Source organism: Ailuropoda melanoleuca, chromosome 2, assembly GCF_002007445.2.
Source record: "Ailuropoda melanoleuca isolate Jingjing chromosome 2, ASM200744v2, whole genome shotgun sequence".
Taxonomy (NCBI): Eukaryota; Metazoa; Chordata; class Mammalia; order Carnivora; family Ursidae; genus Ailuropoda; species Ailuropoda melanoleuca.
In genome coordinates, this window is record NC_048219.1 from 124,337,055 (window position 1) to 124,360,011 (window position 22,957).

The following is a 22,957-nucleotide window of genomic DNA, read 5'->3' on the forward strand; positions in this document are numbered from 1 at the left end:
CCCCAGTTGGAAATGAAATAAAAGAAACAAATCACCCGTTCACAGTCGCAGGCTTCCCCCTCCCCCCACCCGTTCTCCCAGGATAACAAAACTCTAACCCCAGGCAGGCAAACAAGCCACTAGGGCAGCAAAGGACTTATCAAGTATGTGTATTCAAGCAAACAGACACAAAATCCCTTAAAACAGCACGTTACAATCAATCAAAGGTATTTATAGTCTCTCGCGCCAGGGCTGGGAGGAGCGGGAGACAATGGGCGCGAATCCGGACACTGATTTGTGTGTCCCCATTAGTTCTGTTGCGTGGCGTAGACACCGGTCACTTTTCGGGCCACCAGGCAATCGATGCCGCTGGGTCTCTTCCCCTGCCCGCCCACTCCACCTGCCCCGAGAGCTTGGCCCACCTGCGGGTGGAGAAGGGCCGTCGCCGGGTCGGTCTCCCCGCGTCCACGCTAGCGGCAGCTTCCAAAGTTCGCCCTAATCGACCCCTTCTTGCCACTTGCTGCTGAGTCCAGTCAGGGCCCTCTCCTCCTACTGCCAGGAATGGGGACTTTCAGAGGGCAAGCGAGAAACGGGTCGCTTCATCCCGAAAGGCAAAGTCGAGAGAAATAATTGACTCCGACAGGTTTGCTTCGCCCGGTCTCGGATGGTGAGGGGGCGCGGCCGGGCCGGCTAAGTGGGGAGGCGTTGGGGCGGCTGCCGCGGGGGCCGGAGAGCCGGTCAGTAGGGCCCCACGACCACCGCTTCCACCTCCTTCGACGGTCTCCGGTCTTTCACCAGGAAGTTGATCATGCCTTCGGACTTGATGAGGAGGTTGCAGCCGAGGAAGAAGATGCCGAAGACCACGGTCAGTGAGAGCACGCACATGACAGCGATCTGCACTACGCGCATGATGTACAGGCTGCGCTCGTCCGGGCCGCCCTCGGCAAAGCCGTCGTCGGTCACCACCGACGCCTGGGTGCAGCAGCGCACGGCGCGCTCCAGCGCCTCGCTGCTGTTGGCCAGGAGCAGGCCCGCCACATCCGTCTGGTTGTCCAGCGCCGGATTCATCGCGGGAGCCGGCGGGCGCCTCGGGAGGCGCGGGTCCGAGGGGTGGGAAGGCGGCGGCGCGGGAGGAACAGACACGGAGCCGAGCGCTCACTCGGAGACTTGCGCGCGCGGGGGCTGCTCGCTTTCTTCTTTCCCAAGTCCCCGGGTCGTGGGACCTTCCCAGGAGCCTTTCCGACGCGCGCCGCAGCCTGGCTGGTCTGCGCCGTCTGCTCCTGCCAGGGCGGTGCAGGTTCCCGGCGCTCGCTCGATTGGGGGCTGTTGGAACTTGGCGGGGCTGGGCCAGCGGGGCCGTGGGAGGTGCGGCGGCGGCGGCGGCGGCGGGGCGGCTGCTCTGAGCGAACAGCGACCCCTTCCGGCCTTCCCACCGTTCTGCGCCCGCGGCCGTTTGGCGGTGGGAGAAGCAAAGGGGCGAACCTCCTCCTTTTGCCTTTCTTGCTTCGCCTCTTTTTCAACTCCAAAGACTAGGCAGAAGTCACTGTACTTTTCTGGCTTGATGGATGATTAAAGAGTTTCGGATGGAGGAGAGGTTGCGATCAGCGGAAAGTTTCCAAAGAACTGGGTCACACCAGCTCTGCGTGTCTTTTGCCTCCCGCCCCTCTCACCTCTGGGCGGATGAAAGTGGCGATGAATCGATGAATCGCAGGTGGCAGATGGTGCTGGCGAGTGCACGCGCCCGCCGCCTGTGTCTGATTCCGTCTTGCCTGCAATGGATTGCTGGTGGAGTAGGAATGATCTGAGAGTTTTTTGTTTGTTTGTTTTTGTTTGTTTTTTAAGTATTGATTTGAGGAAGAAAGAAAGCAGGGAAAGAGAGAAAAAAGGAAATAGAAAAGGGAGGGAGGAAGGAAAGAAGAAAAAGGAAAGAAGCCATTGGAAGACAGAATAAGGCAGGTTTTATAGTGATTTTTGAGGGGAAGGAAAGGGGGTTAGGGGAAGGATATGCTCTTCTGTGGCCTTTGTGTGGAAATGGTTGCCAGAAGCGGGGTCACCTCTCTGGTAAGGGTGGGAAGATGGGCAGAGTGGGCACTCTTATAATCTTGATTGCAGATGAGTTTTTGGAGGTGCTTCCTGTGTTTTTCTCGGTTGGCAGTAAATCAGTCGTGTTATTGCTCATCAATATCCATCACGTAGAACACTGGCCAACTGCTGCAGGCTCTCCCCATTTTCCAGAAACTGATGTATTGCACCTTAGTCATTTTAAACAAAGCTACAGATGTTTCAGGGGTCTGGCCTGAGGCTTCCGCCCATTATGATTTTGCTGCTGGTTTCCTGAAAACGTTATAAACCTGTCAGATTGTTTCTTAAGCTCCAGAAGAATTCTTCCGTTGTTTTTTTTCCCTTCTCTTTTCTACTTTCTTTTCCCCTCTCCCTTCCTTGCTTCCTTTTCTCTTTCAATTGTAACAGGTGGAAACCAGAAACTTGAAGCTCAGTCCAAACTTTTGATAGAATACATTTACCACATTTCTTTTAAAACATAATAACTGTTTTGCCATTTTCACCTCTGTTCTCAATTCCATTCTTATTGCATATTAAGCCCTCTTATGTTTCTCTCCCCAAACATCATTTATTCCATGTTGAGAGATTATTTTTTTCTTACTATTTCATGACTACCATAACATAGAATGAACTATCTTTTAGTTAAGAGTTTTCAATTTTGGGGTGTTGATTATATATCAGCTTCAATAAGCCTAGATCCTTCTAAATAGCTATCTTATTTGAGGGGTAGTTTCATAGCTGAAAATCCAGGCTTTTGGGCCTTATCTATAATTCACCTGGTTTATGGCTCTAGTTTCTCATGATTTCATTAGCCTTGAAGAATGCTCCATTCCCAACAATTTCTTCTTTGGACAAATGTATTATTAATTGGAAAAAACTTATTTAAATCTCACTATACAATCAGTCTGTCTTAGTTAAGATGGGTGATACTTAACAATAAAACATATGTATATGTGAAAAAATTACACAAGAATTTAAGACAATATAAAGCAATACTAAAATGAATAGTGAAGGCAAATACTAGGAATTTAGAAGAGCGAAAGGTGGAGAACAGAGGTTGACTTCCAGGGATGTTAACTTGCACAGGGTTGTATGTTTAGTAGAAGTTGTGTGTAAATGGGTAGAGATAGATAGTCCCTTCTTTATGTGACAAAACCAAATAGAATGATATAGCACATTTGTAAGGTCCAACGTGGTAGGACTTGAGTTACAAAAAATGCCTTAAAATATTAATGGAATCATCAGAATTTGAGTATGCTTATTGATATTGACAATGGTACTGTTTTAGTTAGAAGTTAGTGTAAAATTGATCAAATCTAGTTTAGTGGAGGTTTGATATCATCAAACCTTTAAATTTGGTAATCTCATTCTTACAAGAAATAACTTTCTTTTCTTTTGGTGTTATCTACTAACCAGCCACAAAATTGTGAGGAAGAGGAAAATAGCTATTCCCACCAGTTAGTTCAGATTTCTGAGAATGTGATTCTCTTTCCTTCATTTCCCCACCACCCTGCACCGCTCGTGATTTTGTTGAATGAAATTGTTTATAGTCTTTAGATGAAAATTAACTATAAACCTACTGGTAAAAAATATATATTTATCATTGTATTAGGGAATCTAATTTAAGGGAATCTAGCTAGGCTGCTAGATACAGGTTTTCTGCAGAAAGTTATTTATCTTTCCATTTTGTATTTTGAGTGAATATTGTTCCCTCAGCTTTAATCCTGTTATTCACCTGTTTCCTAGGAAAATCTTAGGGATGTGGGAAAAAATCCTTTAAAAAATGTGGGTATAGAGAAACTTAATTTCTAGAAAAATAGATGGTAATATGGAATAGTCACTTAAAAAGCTTTGATACATAGAAAGACCCACTGTTATATTTAATTAACTAGTGACTTTCTCTACTTCATTGGAAAAAGTTTTGATTTTCAGAAAGTTAAATGCTCAGCATTTCACAATATACATGTTATACAAGGAAAGAAACAATTGTTTATTATTTCCAGAAAACATATCTTATGGCTTATAGTAAGTTCCACAAAGATATTCTAGGCTGATATTGATGGGCATCTACAATCAGTAGTCATCGGATCTATAGATTGAATTGTCTTGATGTAGGACCAGACACTTTCAATGTCAAAAGCCTTTTCCTTTGTTCTCTATTTGTGTGTATTATGAAAATATTAAGTAGACATTTTTCAGCAGAAAATATCAGACACAGGATATTTGTTGTTTGGGGCAAGGTTTTTTAAAAAATAAACCACATTATATGAGGAATAAGAATAAGCACTCATGTTCATTCGTAACAGCAGACAAGAAGCAAGCCAGAAATAAGCAAAATATATCTTCACACCACCAGCATAGACATTATAAGAGCCAAATACCTAAAGTCATGTATTTTTACCCTTAGAATCACCCCCAAATTCTCTCTCAAACCTGTGCACTTTGTTTTAACCAACCCTTCCTTCCTTCCTTCCTTCCTTCCTTCCTTCCTTCCTTCCTTCCTTCCTCTTAAAGGATTTTATTTATTTACTTGACAGAGAGAGAAAGCACAAGAGGGGGAGCAGGGAGGGAGAAGCAGGCTCCCAGCTGAGCAGGGGCCCAATGCAGGGCTCATCCCAGAACCCTGGAATCCTGACCCAAGCCAAAGGCTGATGCTTAACTGACTGAGCCACCCAGGTGCTCCTTAAGTCTTTCTTTATCTGTTTTCTTAATGACAGGATGTCAGTATCAGCATGTGGGTAGAGAGGAGAAGACAACTAGAGGTAAGTACTCTTACAACCACAAGGACTAATACCAGAAAGAAAAACAAAATAAAACATTAAACAACACAAACAAATTTTCTATGAGTGTACAGTATTAGTTTGGAGACATTTAATATAGAGACAAACGTTCTTGGGTGGCTAGGAGTCTCCTAATTGTCTAAAGGCAAGGACTTTGGATTCTGCCAACGTCACTAACTAGCTGAGTGATTGTGGAGAAATTCCTTTACCTCTGTGTACCTCATTTATTTATCTGTGAAATGGAGATGATACTTTTCAGGATTCTGGAAGAATTGTGTCTCATCTTTGGAAAGAACCTAGAACCATGCCTAGCACAGAGCAAGATCTCGAAGGCATATTGCAGTAGCTTCTGAGGGGACATCAATGTGTATAAATCACTACAAGAAAAGGTTCAATTCTGTTTAATATTTCCCTTTTGAAGGATGGAAATGAGTGATACATTTTAGAAAGATTTCCATATGAAGTGACTGACCATGTTAAGTAAAAGAATTGTAAGGATGTGGAGGAATTAGAACCCTTGTGAATTGCTGGTGGGAATGTAAAATGGTGCAACTTCTGTGGAAAACAGTATGACAGTTTCTCAAACACTTTAACGCAGAATTGCCATATGTTCCAGCAATTCCATGTCTAGGTCTATGCCCCCAAAATTGAAGGCAGGGACTTGAACAGGTATTTGTATACCAGTGGTCATAGTAGTGTTATTCTCAATAGCCAAAAGGTAGAAACAACCCAAATGTCCATCAATGGATGAAGGGATTTAAAAAAAAGTGGTATATACATACAAAAAAAAAAAAAAAACAATGAAATTCTGGTACATGCTACAACATGGATGAACCTTGAAGAAATTATGCCAGATGAAATAAGCCAGACACAAAAGGACAAATATCGTATGATTCCATTTATATTAGATACCTAGAACAGTCAACTTTATAGAGAGAAAAAGTCGAATAGTGGTTACCAGCAATTGGGGAGGGAAATAATGGGGAGTTATTGTTTAAGGAGTATAAAATTTCAGTTGGGGAAAAAGAAAAAGTCCTGGAGATGGATGGTGGTGATGTTGGTACAACAATGTGAATATATTTAATAAGACTGAGATGTACACTTGAAAATTGTTATTGAATCAGTTACATACAAAGAACATTTTGTTCACAAATGTCTTCTCTATTTAGATAACAAGGATCAGAAATTTACAAAATTGCAATATTACTGAAAATGATATTATTTTTTAAAAAGCAACACACAGGCAAATTGTTTGTAAAAAGGGTTGTACCAATCTTCACTTCCATTTGAAAAGCATATGAATACCAATTTATCATGTCCTCTAGAGCAGGCATCCTCAACTTTGACCGCATTTTAGACTTACCTATAGAGTTTGAAATTTTTTTAAATATCCAAATAGAACCTACAAGGATTAAATCATAATTTCTGAGGGTAGGACCCAAGTATCTGTACTTCTTAAATTTCCCCAGATGATTCAGTAGTCCAGCCATGGTTGAAAACCACTGCTTAGGGTAGTATTTTCAAGTTTGCCTTAAGATCACCTAAGGATAGGGTGGGGATGGGAAATTGCGGACTCCCAGGTCCTACTGCAAGCCAATTAACTTGCTTCCTGGGTTCATGCACTGGGACTCTGCTCTGGTGTGTCTGGATTGGTTTCTGTGAATTTATATTTTTAACAAGTACCCCAGGAAATGCTTATCTTGAAACCAAGTATTATGATTTTAAAAATTATCATTGCAAGTTTAGTAAGGAAAGAAATGCTACTTTGTTTGAAATTGCATGGTCTCATTGTGGGGGATAATATTTTCACATATGTGTTATAGAACTGTGTGTCTTACTTCGTAGTCTTTAGGTTCATACTCAGGTCCTTTGTGTGCTTCTCACTTGACATTTTATCATTTGTATTGATTTATTGACCTATAATAAGTCTTCTTTATCAAATACATTAACCCTATATATGAAATATTTGTAAATATCTTTCCAGTTGATTTGCTTTTTAAATTGGGCTGTATTCTTCTTGGGTATATGGAATTTTCAAGCATCAACATTTTTATCTGTGATTTCTTTCATTGCTTTATTTAATTTTTTAAAAGGGGAAAGCACGTACTTATTATATTTGAGAAAGTTCTTTCCCATAACATCCATTTTAGGGACGCTGGTTCAGACAGGTCTCTGAAACAGCTGCTTTGGGCCGGTGGTTCACTGGGGCTGGACACTCCAACCTGGTTCCGCTCTAATCTTGTAGAATGCGACTGTAACATCTGCCAAGGCATCAAACTGGGGTGTGAAATCATTACAAACTCTTGTATAAGTTTTTCATCTTATAAACAGTCGAGAGTTGCTATCATAAAATTAACAGTTCCCCTAATAAAATACAACATTTACATTTTATAGCCAACACCAGCCAGGATTGCTTTCTCCTCACTACATGTCTGCTACAGGAAAGCTATTCCGAGTCTCAGATTATATGTACACCCATCTACCCAAAGACATTTAGAAACAACTCACTCCAGGAGACCTTTCACATCCATTTTGCAAATTGCCTGGTTGATCTTGCAAAAGAATGGGTGAGCAGTAGATGGTGGAGGCTGCTGGTCCATTCACACTGGTAAACACATCTAAGCTCTCATTCTCTTGGTCAGCCATACAGAAGGAAGTAAAATGAGATAAAATAAATTCCTATGAAATACAAAGTTAAGCCAACCCTATTCTATTAATGCATAAAACCCACCTTAACTAAGTGAAGTAAGCCAGTCACAGGAAAAATACTATATGTATAGGGGTATCTAAAAGAGTCAAACTTACAGAAGCCTTAAATACAACAGTAGTTGCCAGGGGCCAGGGCATGGGGAAACCAAGTTGTTCTCTGGGCATAAAGTTTCAGTTATGCTAGATGAGTAAGTTTGAGATATCCGCAGTACAGCACAGGGCCTATAGTTAGCAATATGGTAATGTGCACTTCAGAATTTGCTAAGAGGGGAGTGCTCATGCTAAGTGTTCTTAGCACAAACCAAAACCCAAACACCAAAATAACAAAAAAAGGGACACAAGAAAACTCTGCGAGGTGTCTATTACCGTGATCGTGGGGATGGTATCATGGGTGTTTATATGCCCAAACTCATCCAACCGTACACAGTATATATGTGCAGCTCTCTGTGATAGCAATTATACCTCAGTGAAGTGTTGTTTTTTAAAGAATGAATTAGTTGTCTGAAAGATAGAAAGAAGCGTGTCTTCCAGAATTCACCACAGAAGGAAAAGGAGCCTGAAATGTTTTGCATATTGGCCTCTGACCCCATCAAAAAGAAATTGTCTGGGATATCACTCCCATCAGCAAAGCTAATATGTTCAGGAAGCTATGGACTAAGGGGACTTTTTTTGGGGGGGGGCTTCTAAATTTAGAAAGTTTACCCTCATTCAGAATTTTGTTTCTATGTTATTCTTTTTTATTTTTAAAACATTTTAAAAACATTTGCGTTGTTTTACATTTAACACAATGGTCTATCTGGAAGGTATTTTGGTATAAGTTTGCCCCCACCTGAAAGAGTCCATTAATAGGTAAATAATAATATGGACCAATTTTTAAAGTTAAGAACTTAAATAAGGGATTTTAGGTATTGATTTCTTTACAATGGGAAATATGTAAACTCCCATTTTTAATGAAATAGATTTCAAGCCTCTAAAGTATAAAGACTGCCTCTGTTGAATTTATCTTTTGATTTTTGCATCGATTTTGTTAAAGGTAGTTCAGAGGAAAAGCAGCCAGCAATAACCAATAAAAATTAAACCAAGTGTCTGCTTCTTCCTCTTTTATTTAAATGTACTCCCTGGATTCCTGACCTGATGCCATCTGGTGACTGTCGACTTCTTTCTGTGGGAGGAGAGTGACAATTGTCCTTGTGTGACATGGCTGACCTCTTTGAGTCAGAGCTTTCTTTGAACGCACAGGCACGCGGAAGAACACAGAGAGTAGAGCCACTATGTTCTCTTCGTTAATAAACTTTTACTGTTGTTGAAATACAGGTCCAGGAAAAGCATGTAATAACTCACCCACAAGTTTGATTAAAAAGCCCTGATCACTGAACATGCCGAGAAGTTTCCAGTATGATACATCATAGAACGAGAGCGTCCTGTTTTTAGATGTGCAGCATAGACAGTTTTTGCCTCCATGAAATTTTGGTCATTATTTCATCCTGATTTTCTGCCCACTCTTTAAAGTCTGCATGATTTAGATTTTGAAGTGAAAAAGGCACCGAGCTGCATAAAGCCTTTAGTGCCGCCAGTGCCTCCCTTCCCACATTAAAGAAAGAACTTGCACCAGCCTCAAAATGGGGAGAAGCAGGTGGCTGCAAGGATGTATGAAAGATGCAATTTCTTCAATTTCTCAGCTTCAGCTCAGTGAATCTGAGGCAGTTCATATCTCCTATTTCCATAGGACAAGTGTGTGCTGATGCCCTCAAATATTTATATAAAAATAAGAAGGAGAAAGCATCCCAGAAGCAAAGGAGGAAAAGAAATCTTGCCCATAGCATGCTGAATTTAGATTTGTATATTTGAACTCATGAAGATATGTGTTTTCAGCAAATTTGTAAACACTATGTAGGGAAACAATGAAGGTCACCTATTTTCAGATAACAAGCAGGAGTGGTAGCATTTTTGTATTTATACACCGATAATAGTGGCAGCAAATAGTCCAACATTTACTACGTGCATATCTGTGATTCTGCAATTGACAAATCTAACTTTAAAGAGGTTTTCAAAAGTCAATGTGATGACGTAATTGGGCAAGTCATCTACTAACACTACTGCTCAATTTCATTATCCATCAACCATTTCTCCTTCCCCTCCAAGATTTTTAGGACAAGTAATTAGCAAATTTATTCAGGAAACATTTATGGACCATTTTGTGTACATAACACCATTAAGGGGTATAGAGCTGCTGTAGACTGAATGTTTGTGTCCCCCCAAAATCCATGTGTTGAAATCCTAACCCCTCAAGTGATGGTAGTAGGAGGTGGGGCCCTCGCTGATTAAGTCCAATGAGAAGTCCATTGTCATGAATGAAATTAGTACCCTCATAAAAGAGACCCCAGAGATCTCTCTTGCCCCTTCCATTCTGTGAGATTATATCAAGAATACAGCCATCTATGAACCAGGGACAGACCCTCACCAGGCACTGAATGTATCAGCAACTTGATCTTGGACTTCCCAGCCTCCAGAACCATGAGAAATAAATGTTTGTCGTTTATACCACCCAGCTGATGGTATTTTTGTTATAGCAATCCGAAAGGACTAAGACAAGAACCAGAAGATGCAGTCTCTGTTCTCCAGTAATCAGGAAGGCAGATTGACAAGGAGACAATTGTAGATGGTAATGACTTCTATGGGGGATATATGAAGAACATCTAATCCAGACTGGGGCGTTGGGAGGGTGGTGGTGAGGACATGATACTGAACTGAGTCTGATGGGTCCATAGAAGGGGAATTAGCCAGGTAAACATGCTGAATGAAGCAAGGTATGAGAGAAGGTGTATTGTAATTTCTTCATCTTCTGTATTTTTGGAGTGCTGACTACCACAAGATAGAGAATGATTAAAGAGTTTATAGAGGCCAGACCATGAAAAGGTGTTCACATTATCTTATGGAATTCAGATTTCCACTTGAAAGCTATGGGGAGAAATGGAAGATTTTTAAGCCAAAGGCTAAAAAAGCCAGATCTGTATTTTGGAAAGAATCTCTGCCTGACGATTGTCAAGTTAAATGAAACTTCCTTAAAGGCTATCAAGTCCTGTGCCTTAGCTATGAGATAAAGCAATCAAAGATGCCTGGTGGCCCAGCAACAGAGGTTGTTCTTCATTCCTAGACCTTCATTCTGACATTCACTGGAGACAGTATCCAGAACATAAACATCCATATTTTGGTTCCTGTTTCTTCATGGTGCCGGACACTCCTGTGAAAGAGGACATTGTCCCCACAGTGACCCTGACCGAACCGACCAGAGAAGGCATTTCCACGCAGTGACCCTTGGTGCCTCCTCTGGGATGACCCCTGCTCCTCTTGCACTGTGTCTCTGCGTTCAGCACGTCGCATTCGATCATACTGAGCAGTGACTTGAATCCTTCTTGCTCGCATGTTCTTTTAGACACTACTTGTCTCACAGCTGCTCTAATACTCTGCTTCAAGTGGAGCTTTTGTGATGCTTTGTAAATAATTTTTTTAAGGCTGCTGTGTGACCTATTTTCACTGCAATAGTCACCAACGAGCTGCATGTCCTGCTCACTAATGATGTTTTTAATGATGTGCCTAATGCTGCAATCAACGTAAGAATGCAGATATATGTGGGGCGCCTGGGTGGCTCAGTCGGTTAAGCATCCGACTCTTGATTTCAGCTCAGGTCACGATCAGGGTCATGAAATGGAGCCCCGTGTCAGTCTCCCCCCTCAGTGGGGAGTCTGCTTCTCTCTGTCTCTCCCTCTACGTCTGCTTCTCACCCTGCTTGCGCACTCCTTCTCTAAAATAAATAAATGAATCTTTAAAAAGAAAAGAATGCAGATATCTTTTCCAGATAGTGACTTTATTTCCTTTGGATTTATATATATCCTGAAGTGAGATTGCTGGATCATATGGTAGTTCTAGTTTTAATTTTTTGAGGAATCTCCACACTATTTTCCATAGTGGCTGCACCAATTTATATTCCTACTAACAGTGTACAAGGGTTCCCTTTTTTCCATATCCTTTCAACACTTGTTATCTTTTGACTTTTTAAAAGACTTATTTCTTTATTTCAGAGAGAGAGAGAGTGTGTGCGTGCACAGGGGAGGAGCAGAGGAAGAGAGGGAGAGAGAGAGAATCTCAAGCAGGGCTCGGTCTCATGACCCTGAGATCACGACCTGAGCCAAAACCAAGAGTCAGATGCTCAACTGACTATATGACCCAGATGCCCCTGACTTGGATGATAACCATTCTAACAGGTATAAGGTGATCTCTCATTGTGGTTGTGATTTGCATGTCCCTGGTGATTAGTGATGTTAAGTACATTTTCACATGCCTGTCAGCCATTTGTAAGTCTTCTTTGAAAATTGTCTATTCAGGTCCTTTGCCCATTTCTTTTTTTTTCTTTTTTTCTTCTACAGAGAGAGACAGCCAGCGAGAGAGGGAACACAAGCAGGGGGAGTGGGAGAGGAAGAAGCAGGCTCGCAGCCGAACAGGGAGCCCAATGTGGGGTTCAATCCCAAGGACCCTGGGATCACGCCCTGAGCTGAAGGCAGATGCTTAACAACTGAGCCACCCAGGCTCCCCCCTTTGCCCATTTCTTAATGGGTTACTTATTTGCTATTGAGCTATATGAGTTCCTTGTATATTTTGGATATTAAACCTTAATCAGATAAATTGTTCACAAATATTTTCTCCCATTCCATAAGTTGTCTTTTCATTTTTTATTTCCTTTGTTGTGCAGAAGCTTTTTAATTTGATGTGGTCCCATTTGCTCTTGGTTTTGTTGCTTTGCTTTTGATATCAAATGCAAAAAAAAAATCATTGCTCCAACCAATGTCGGGGAGCTTACTGCCTCTGTTTTCTTCTAAAAGTTTAACCATTTCAGGCCTTACACTTAAGTCCTTCATCTATTTTTGAGGTGATTTCTTGGTATGGTGTAAGATAGAGGCCAATTTTCATTCAAAATCTAACACCTGACCTAGAAAATACTCTGGCTTGCTTAAGAACTTGAGAAGATAGAAGAACTATTACAAATCAATAGGAAAAAGGATGAGTTATAGAATAAATGGTGCTGGGAAAATTGTTTGGATTAAATGAAATCCATTAAGATTCCTATTCCATGTCATATATCAAAATAAATTCCATTCCATAAATAAGCCAATATCTAGACTAAAATATAAATTGATTTCTCATAATAAAAATAACAGAAACTGAATAAATAGCATTTGACTACTTAACATTAAAAAAATCCTCAGTGCATTTTTTTACTGCAATGCAATGTAATTACTATAAAAGTTAATTTAAAAGAATAATTTTATAATCAGTGGGGAAAACAGAATAATTTCCCTCAAAAATATGTTTGTGCCCTGATCCTGGAACCTGTGGCTATATTACCTTCCACGGCAAAGGAGTAGATGACAGATAAAACTAACCAGTTGAATTTAAGAGAGAAAGATTATCCTGGATTATCTGGGTGGGAAATGTAATCACAAGGGTCCATAAGTGGGGAAGAGGGAGGCAGAGTGATACAATCTGAAAAGAACCCTAATCATTGTTGCTGGCTTGGAAGACAGGGTAAGAGGGCCATGTGCCAAGGAATATGGATGGCCTCTAGAAGCTAAAAGGGGCAAGACAATGGATTCTTCCTTAGAGCTTCTAGAAAAGAAAACAATCTTGCCAATACCCTGATTTTAGCCCACTGAGGCCCATTTTAACTTCAAAACTATAAGTTAATAAGTCTGTGTTGTTTTAAGCCACTAAGTTTGTCACAATGTATTATAGGAACCATAGAAAACTATGATCTAGAGGTAGTTTTCAAAACTGTAAGAGAATATTGTATACAATTCTATGCAAATACATTTTAAAAGGTAGTTGATTTTTTAGATAAATGCAAATTTTCAAAATTGACTTAAGAATAAAAAAAACCTAGCAGGTTAGAAATCAGCTACTATGTTAGAAAAATAATTTAAAACTTTACTCAAGAAAGATACTGGTCCCAAAGCATCTTACTCATGAGCTAAATCAGACTTCAAAGTAGTGAATGATCTCATGTTCAATAAATTGTGCAAAATCATAGATAAAGGTGGAGAGCCTCCTTAAACGTTTTGAATTTTGAAAATATGTCTTCACCCTGACACCCCAACCTTAGAAGGACAATACCAACAATAAACCACAGACTAATCTCACTTATGAATAAATGCAAAATTACAAAGAAAATATCTGTCAACTCAATCCACTAATATTTTAATACTATACAGTACCGACAAAAGAAAAGGTCAGACAAGCATTTTAGCAATCTCAGAAACAGGTCCAAACCATACTATGTTTATTTCTATATTAACTGAATATTTCAAATCAAAAGATGAATTTTATAATATATGGAGCTAGGAAAACTGGTTGTTTGGGGAAAATAAAATTCCAATTCCAGTTTAAAAATTAATTGTAAAAAGTGACTAAAATGGTAAACTACACATAAAGGAGGAAACAGAGGTAAAATATTAAGAGTTTAAAGGATTCTGAGAGGGTGATGCTGGTGGTGAAATAGTTTGTGTCTTATCAAATTCCTTCATTAAAACAGAGAGCAATTAAAATAAGAACACCTAACCTAAAGGCAGCAGCTACAACAAAAGTAGGTGACAAAATATCTCCATTAACCCCAAATTATAGGACAAACCACTAACAGCTGTAAGGCCAATGTAGCATTAGCATCTGCGCAGGAAGTAGCAGAGAAAAGCAACAGGGCATCTAAAGGACATGAGAAACCAAATCAACACCAGGTACTCTTCCATAGGCTCAGTCTAGCAATTGGAGAAGATAAGCTAAAAGTTTATGAATTGGTTTGCACAATTCGATAATGGGTGAGTACAAATAGTCCACAGAAAAGACTAAAGGAACTGGCAGGAGAACCACGGGCTTTTAGATGAATCAACCAAATCTCTCTTCCCAGCTGGGAAGAGAAAATGAATTGAGCAGAACAAAGAAACAAAGGAAACAATGTTTGTGTTAAAGTGGAGAAAGTAGCAGAGCTAGAATACTCAAAAATCAAGCTGCAACCATCTTGACCCAATTGATATTTATAGAATACTATCCATAATAAGTATAGAATACACTTTTTTAGTGCATGTGATACATTCATTAAGATAGACCATATGCTCTAAAACTAGTTTCATTAAATTTAAAAGTATTCAAATATTATAGAACATATTTTTCTGATCATTAAGTTAATTTAGTATTCCGTTTTAATGAAATATCTAGGGAAACCCCAAATATTAGGAAATTTGACAACCAGCTTTTAAATAATCATGTGTAAATGGAAAAACACAAAGAAAATGAAATTTTCAAACTGAATGTTAATGAAAAAACAGTATATCAAAACGTGGGATATAGCAAAAGCACTGTCAAGGGGAACATTTTAATCTTTAAATGCTATTAGAAAAGATGGGCCCAGTGATCTACAGTTCTAACAGAAGAAGTTAGAAAAATAAGAGCAAAATAAGCCCCAAATAAGTAGAAGTCAGGAGATAATAAAGCTAAAAGTAGAAATCAATGAAATAGAAAGCAGAAGAAAAATTTAACACAGAAATCTCGTTCTTTGAAGATATCAACACAATTGACAAACCTCAAGCAAAAATGATCACTGTTTTAGTGAGAGAGAGGAAAAAATCTGCAACATTAGAAATGAAAAATCCTACAAATATTAAAAGAAAAATAAGAAAATATTTGTCAACAAGTTTTATTCCAAAAATTTTTTTAAAGATTTTATGTATGTATGTATGTATTTATTTATTTATTTGAGAGGGAATGCATGCAAGCAAGAGAACACAAGCAGGGGGAGCAGCAGAGGAAGAGGGAGAAGCAGACTCCCCGCTGAGCAGGGAGCCTGACTGGGACTGGATCTCAGGACCCTGAGATCATGACCTGAGCCGAAATCAAGAGTTGAACCAACTGAGCCACCCAGGCACCCCTAAAAGTGAATTTTTAAAATCAAAAGACCTTCTCACCCAGAACATTTCAGATTATTTTACTGTGAAATCTATCACAATTTAACAAGGAACTAAAACCAATCTTAAACAAAATCTTTCGGCAAATAGAAGGATAGCAAAGAGGGAATGTTTCCCAACTCATTTTGTAAGGCCAACATAATTCAAATGCTGAAACCTGACAAGACATTACAAAAATTAAACCATTGCAGACTAATATTCCTTATAAACATAGATGAAAAAAGTCTTTAATAAAATATTAGTAAATCAAAGTCAAGAATATACGAAAAGGAAAATATTTTGGATCAAGAAAGGTTTATCCCAGGAATGAAAGCTTGGTTTTTTTAAAATTTACAAACATCATTGCAGTTCACCAGGATAATAAAATTAGAGAGACCAACATATTATTTTGAGAGATGCATTTAAAGTACTTGATATAATATGTGTTGAATTGCCAATTCCTAATAAAAACTCTCAGAAGCTAGAAATAAAAGGGTACTTTCTCAAATTGATACACAACATCTACAAAAAAGCTTATAGTCAGCACCCTTGTGAACATTGTTCCCTATGACTGGAAACAAGACCAGCATGTACTCTCATGACTTCTATTCAATATTGTACTGGCAATTTTGGCTATTGTATTAAAGCAAGAAAAATAATAAAAGTTACAAAGTTCACAAAGAAAGAATAAAACTAGATGAATTGTTTAGTTTTATAGGACTGGAGAATTTAAAAAACAAGTGCTAGAAACAATGAGTGAATTTTATAAGGTCAGAGGATCAAGGGTTAATGTACCAAAACCAAGGTTTTGTGTACTAGCAGCAAACAATACTTAGGGATAATTTTAACAAAGATGAACAAGATCTCTTTACTTGAAAGCAGTGAGCATCAAAGCAGTGAGCATCACTGAGAGAAATTAAAAAGTCCTAATAAATGAACAGATATACCACATTCATGCATTTGTATTCTCAGTATTATTAAAATGGCACTTTCTCTAAATTTATATATATATATTTTTCAATATAATTCCAACAAGAATTTGCCAAAGACAATTTTAAAATGCAAACTGATCAGATGATTCTAAACAACCAGGAATACTCAAAACAATTTAAAAGAAACAAACTTAGTGGACCTGCACGATCTTACGTATGGTGTTGGCAAAAGGATGACATAAAGAACAGCAGAACAAAATAGAGAGTCTAGAAATAGATCTATCTGTCTATCTATCTATCTATCTATCTATCTATCTATCTATCTATCTATCTATCATCTATCTATCTATCTATACATATATATAGAATTGATTTTCAACAAATGCTCCAGGGCGACACAGTGGAAAAAGAAAAGTTTTCAAGAAGTTGTTGCTGGGCAACTGGATAAATGTATGAGGAAAAAAAAATATCGAATCTTACTTTATATTATACCAAAAAAATAACAAGAAATAGATTATTGATCTAAATGTAAAAAATAAAACTGTAATATTTACCAAAGGAAATATAGGAGAAAAATCTTTGTGACCTTTTAGTAGGCAAAGAATTCTTTGGAAACACAACAAAAACATAAGCCACAAATGAAAAAAAAAGTTTCATTGGACTTTACCCAGATTAAAAACTTTTATTCTCTGAGAGACACCTGAAGCAAAACAAAAAGGTAAGCCACCTAATGGGAGAAAATATGCATATCTAAAATTTATAAATACTCTTACAAGGTGATATAAGGCCAGAAGAAACCTAATAAATGTGGACAAAAGATTTGAATAGACACCCCTCAAGAAAAATGTACAAATGACCAATAAGTGTAATGGAAGAAGATTCTTAACATCTCAGTTGGGAAAATTCAAATTAAAATCACAATGAGATATCACTACACAGCCTAATCAGTCATGTCAGAAAATAGATACAATTTTATTTCTTTTCCTGATTATTTGGCTTTTACTTTCTTTTTCCCCCTTCATTGTAATGGCTAAAATTTAAAAGATAGAAAGTAGTGTTGGTGAAGCTGAGGACAGCTAGAACTCCTACCATACATTCCTGGTGGGACTGTACTGTGTTGCAGCCACTTTAGAAATCTGTTTGGCAGTTTGTTACAATGTTGGACACTCACCTACCATTGTACTGATCTCTTCTGATCCCTGGAATTTACCCAAGCAAATGAAACATTTGTCTACAAAAGGACATCCAAGAATACTAAATTGCTTAAGTCATTGTAGCCCAAACCTAAAAACAGTCCTAATTTCCATCAAGATATGAATGCATAAATAATTTTTTCTATCATACAACAGAACACTTTTCAGAAAACAAGACAAAAACCACAATGAAACCTATTGTTGCGAACAAGAAATTGAACAAATCTCAAAATGCTAAATGAAAAAAACTCAATGCACAAAGAGTACATAATACTTGGTTTTATTTATACACAATTCTAGAGAATGCAAACTAATTCATAATACCAAAAAAACAGAACAATGACTTCCTGAGGCCAGGAGGGACTGATGGAATGTAAAGGGGACATAGGGAATTTTTTGTTTTTGTCTTGTTGGTGATGGTGTTTTTCTGTGTATATATGTTTGTCAAAACCAAAGGCTGGCTTGAGAGGAGTGATGAACTTCCACTGGGGGAAAAGTTAGCCTCAAGCAGGGAAGGAGCCAGGAAAAAAAAATCCTGACCTCACTTTTCTTCCTTTCTTGGTCTTTTGCCAGATGAAGCTCCCATTGACTCAACTGACAGGAAACCAGAGGTTATGGCAGCCCTGTTGATGTTGTCTATATAAATCAGTCCACAGCAGAAGAAAGCAAGGTGGAGAAGGGCTTGGAGTAGAACTGTATGAGGCCAATGGCAGATACGCAGCACTGATCATCCACCAATATTCAGACAAGGTTTTAGAGTCTGACTCACCCCAAGCTTCATTAACAGCCTCTGTTGCAAGAAATGGCATTCTCCCATTTTCTTTGGCTCAACAAGCTCACATGAACCATGGTTTCTCCTAAGAGAATGCTTCTTGAGCCTTTTTGACGGACCCCTTAGTGGCAGAGGGGAATCAATGTTTAACCATCAGGAAATCTGGGAGCATAGTTTGAAATTTCCTGTGCATGTGAAATTTCTTTCAAGTTTCTTTTGGTTTGTTTCAGCTAAATAATTGATGTGAATTTTGAATTGTACTACATAAAACATTTGTTTCTTCTTATATTGAAATTAATTACAAAAAAGGAAAAATCAGAACTAAAAAAAGATCCTAGCTTTTTTAGTCTTTTCAGATAGATCAATTTCCAGTAATTAAGTAAAAATAAGATCATGTTTTTTTCTTGACTCTATATGATATTAAAAGCCATAAATCTTAAATATTCACATTTCTATCATCCACTGCCATGTCTTCTATTGCTTTGCAGAACTCTGTTCAGTGAGATACTGGAATTCCTTAAGATGGCATCATCACTCGTTAAATAAGACACGATAGGTACTCCATTTCCCTTTTGGAGACTTACAATCCACATTCAAATATTAGAAGCTGAGGAATTCTGCATTAAAAATAAGCCTGTTGATTCTTTTAAATAGCCGAGTGTTTCTCAAATTTATTTGACCATGGAATTCTTTTTTACTGAACACCTTTTCACATTTCACTAAATATAATTGATAAATGTCATTCTAGGCTAAGGAAGAACAAGTAATAAACCACCTCAAATGTGTATATTCATATATGAGTTTTTCAAATGGAGATTAGCTCTGTTTCTTTCAGCGCTGGTGTCCATTGCCTAAATCCTTTATGAGTCTCTTCCTCTATGTTCCCACAGTTTTTGCTTATACCTCTCTCATGTTTAGATCTCCGGGTGCCTGCTGATGTTTGACACATGGACGGCACTTTATTGCTGTGCTGAATTTGAAACATGTTAAGCCCATTCCCTAATTTTTATTTGCTTCAAATATCCCCCAGTATCTTTTAACATAGAGACCATTATTTACTCATCAAATGCAAACATTTCTATTTGATATTAGAATTTGGGAAGGGGGGAGTTGATAATAAAAAGAAAACCTATAATGTTTTCTAGTTTAATGTGTAGAATTGCTGGCAAAGGTGCAAAATAATTTATTTTTATGGATGCAATTGACCAAATACAAGCAAAGGTTCCCACTTTTTGGGAAACGTACCTCAAGATAATTTTGTACCTTTGCTATCTTGCCTATAAGGATTGTAAAGTAATAGATGAAATTACAACCAATATGTCAGGTCATGCAGTGACATCTAGTGTGTGTAGGAGACAGTATGCTGTGTTCAGGTGACTCTCAAAAGAATTTTTCTTCTTTTTTTTAAATCTTTAAAGATTTTGCCCTAAAGTTGTAAAATAAAGGTAGTGATAACCTTTGCTTATATTTAAGAGCTCGAAACTGTTGTAAATAATTAGATTAATGCACAGGCAGTACAGAAAAGGCCTGCATGAACTATTTACAGACATTTTGCAAAAAAAAAAAAATGAGTAGATGGAACTTGTTAAAAATATTGTTCGGGAAGGTCATTTAGTTGCTAACCTGTAAGTAAGAGGTACCAAATTTCAGCATGCAGCATTTAACTCTGTGTATGTATATGTGTGTGCATGAGAGAGAGAGTGAAAGAAAGAGATCTTAGTTTAGCCAAGGGACTGGCTAACTCTGAGTAACTAATTTTATATATATATATTTTATATATTTAAAATATATTTATATATATTTTTATACATAAGATATATATTCACATATACTTTTATACATAAAATATATATTCATATATTTTTATACATAAATATATATTCATATTTTATATGGAAAATATATATTCATATATTTTTATACATAAAATATATATGTATATATTTTTATACATGAAATATATATATTTACATATAATTATATATTTTTAAAAAGATTTTACTTATTTATTCGACAGAGAGAGAGCAGCAGAAGGAGAGGGAGAAGTAGGCTCTTTGCTGAGCAGGGAGCCCAATGCGGGGCTCTGTCCCAGGACCCTGCGATCATGACCTGAGCGGAAGGCAGATGCTTTACTCACTGAGCCACCCAGGTGCCCTAATTACTACCATTATTTTCCTCTCTCGGGTTATAACATGGAAAGCTTTAGCTCTTAAGAGATTCTCAGAATTGACTGGCAAAAGGCCTTTCTTTTTTTGCTCTGTGGATTATAGAGTTTTTCAAGAAGTCCAGCTTCATTTCATTAATGGGAGGTGGAGTTCTGTTTGTAATTTAAAATTTTTAGTGCAGATACAGAACTGAATTTGGCCTTTAGTGAGACTTATTTTGTACAATCAAAATATATTTTGATGTCATTTTCCCCTTGCACTATGTTGTTTGATTTTACTTATCTGATGAATGTTTTGGTGCCCATACTAGGATTTATGTCTCAGGAGCTGTGGCCCTTTAGGGTCTCAGAGAATTTAGAAAAGAGACAGAGAGTAATTCAATGCAAGCAGAAAAATGTTCCAGCCTAAGGGTGACTCAGAGAATCCAGATCTCACAATGATTTATTTTAAGCCACAGTGCTGCAATATCATTTTTAGTCTCGTCCCAATTTCATTTCTCCACCCAAATGAAAGGGATAATCCTAATGAAAGGGGCAAGGAGAAAGTTTCCTGAGGTATATGTTGTTTCCAAAAGCCTTACTGGCCCTTTGATGTTCCGTTATTTACAATAGCAGCTCAGGAGTTGTGGCCAGAAGCCTTAGCTCCCCAGCTCGACTCAAATATGCAGCAAGTGATTACTGAGCATCTGTAACATGCCAAGAACCAATTCATGCTTCAAGATCCTGTCCTCGAGGAGCTTGTGTTTGGTTTGGGGAGACTAAAAACAAACACATCTAAAGCAAAGAAGGGTTATTCTGAGTTTAGGTAGAGAGGTATTATTTTACATGGCGTGGCCAAGGAAGGACCCTGGTGATGAGATGGCATTTGAATGAGTCAGGGGAGATACTTGAGAGAAGAATGTTCCAGGCAGACAGAATGCCAAGCACAAAAGCAAGAGTGTATCTGGCATGCTTCAGGGACAGTACAATACCCCATGTGCTAGAGTGGAAACAGAGAGAGAATGGAAGGAGCAGGGAGTCCTGTTATAAAGGGAGTTCAGGGGATTGATGCCATTGGACAGTTCTAAGCAGTGGTGTAACATGATCTAAATAACACTGTAAAGGGATCACTCTGCTGTGCTGGTGAAGAGTAGCAGCAAGAAGACGGAATATGAACTATAGTAATAATGCAGAGAAAAAAGATAAGGGCTCAAATCGAACTTAACATTGAAAGTGGTGAGATAAGCAATCAGACTCTGGATTTATTTTGAAACAGAATTGGCTGACGGTTTGGAGACGAGACATAAAAGAAAGAGAGTCATAATGATGACTCCAAGATAACAACATTTACTCTGCGTGGTCCATGTAGCTGAAGAGAGAGAATTGCTAGTCACTGAGATGGGGATAAAAGCAGAAGGACATGTTACCTTTGGAAATGGGATTATACATCCCAAAGTAGGTGACAGCAGGGGAATTCCAGAGTTTAGGAGAAAGGTTTAGGTGGAAGGTATACATTTGGAAGGTACCAGGTGTTGAGATATCTGAAGCTGAGAGATTGGGTGGGATCACCTAGGGAAGTGCAGGTGGAAAAGGTTCAAAGTCTGAGTCAAGCCCTGAGGCCCTCGTGTGTTTACTGCGTACTTCTAGTCCTGGCTGTACATTAGAATTACTCGGGGACATTGAACAAAATTGCCTAAACCTCTCACCTTGCCCCCAGAGACTCTGATGTAATTAGTCTAGTTGAGACCTGGGCATCAATGCATTTTAAAAGTTCACTAGATGATTCTTTTTTCTTTTAACTGAAGTATAGCTGATGCACAATGTTACATTAGTTTCACGGGTACAACATAGTGATTCGACAAGTTTGTATATTACGCTGTCCTACCATCAGTCACCATACAGTGGTACTACAATGCCACTGGCTACATGCCCCAGGCTGTACCTTTTCTCCCCATGATGCACTCGTTCTGTAACTGGAAGCCTGTGCCTGCCACTCCCCTTCATGGCAAGCCCCTCCCTTCTGACAACCAACAATTAGCTCTCTGAATTTCTGGGTCTGTTTCTGCTTTGCTTGTTTTATTTATTTATTTTTTTAGATTCCACATCTAAGTGAAATCATCTGGTATTTGATAAGGTCTTTCATATGGTCTTTCTCTGTCCGACTTATTTTACTTAGCATAATAGCCTCTAAGTTCATCCACGTTGTCATAAGTGGCAACAGGTGATTCCTCCATGTATTCCGAATTCAAAATCACTGGTCTAGAAGCTGGAGGGGGTGGAGTGTTACCAGCAAAGGAAACAGAAATAGTGTGGTCAGTGAGTCAAGAGGCAGACAAGAAATCTGTGTTAGAGATTTCAACTGAAGAAAATGTTTCAAGCAGGAGAGGATGACCAGTCCAATAC

General features: G+C 38.5%; 1 protein-coding gene across 1 annotated transcript; it reads right to left on the reverse strand.

The window, feature by feature from the left end:
- Positions 1–571: 571 nt before the first annotated feature.
- On the reverse strand, positions 572–1,185 carry RPRM (reprimo, TP53 dependent G2 arrest mediator homolog). The gene has a single exon (XM_002918725.3). It carries the CDS (start codon positions 1,045–1,047, stop codon positions 718–720), a length of 330 nt encoding a protein of 109 aa, XP_002918771.1. The 5' UTR covers positions 1,048–1,185; the 3' UTR covers positions 572–717.
- Positions 1,186–22,957: the final 21,772 nt, after the last annotated feature.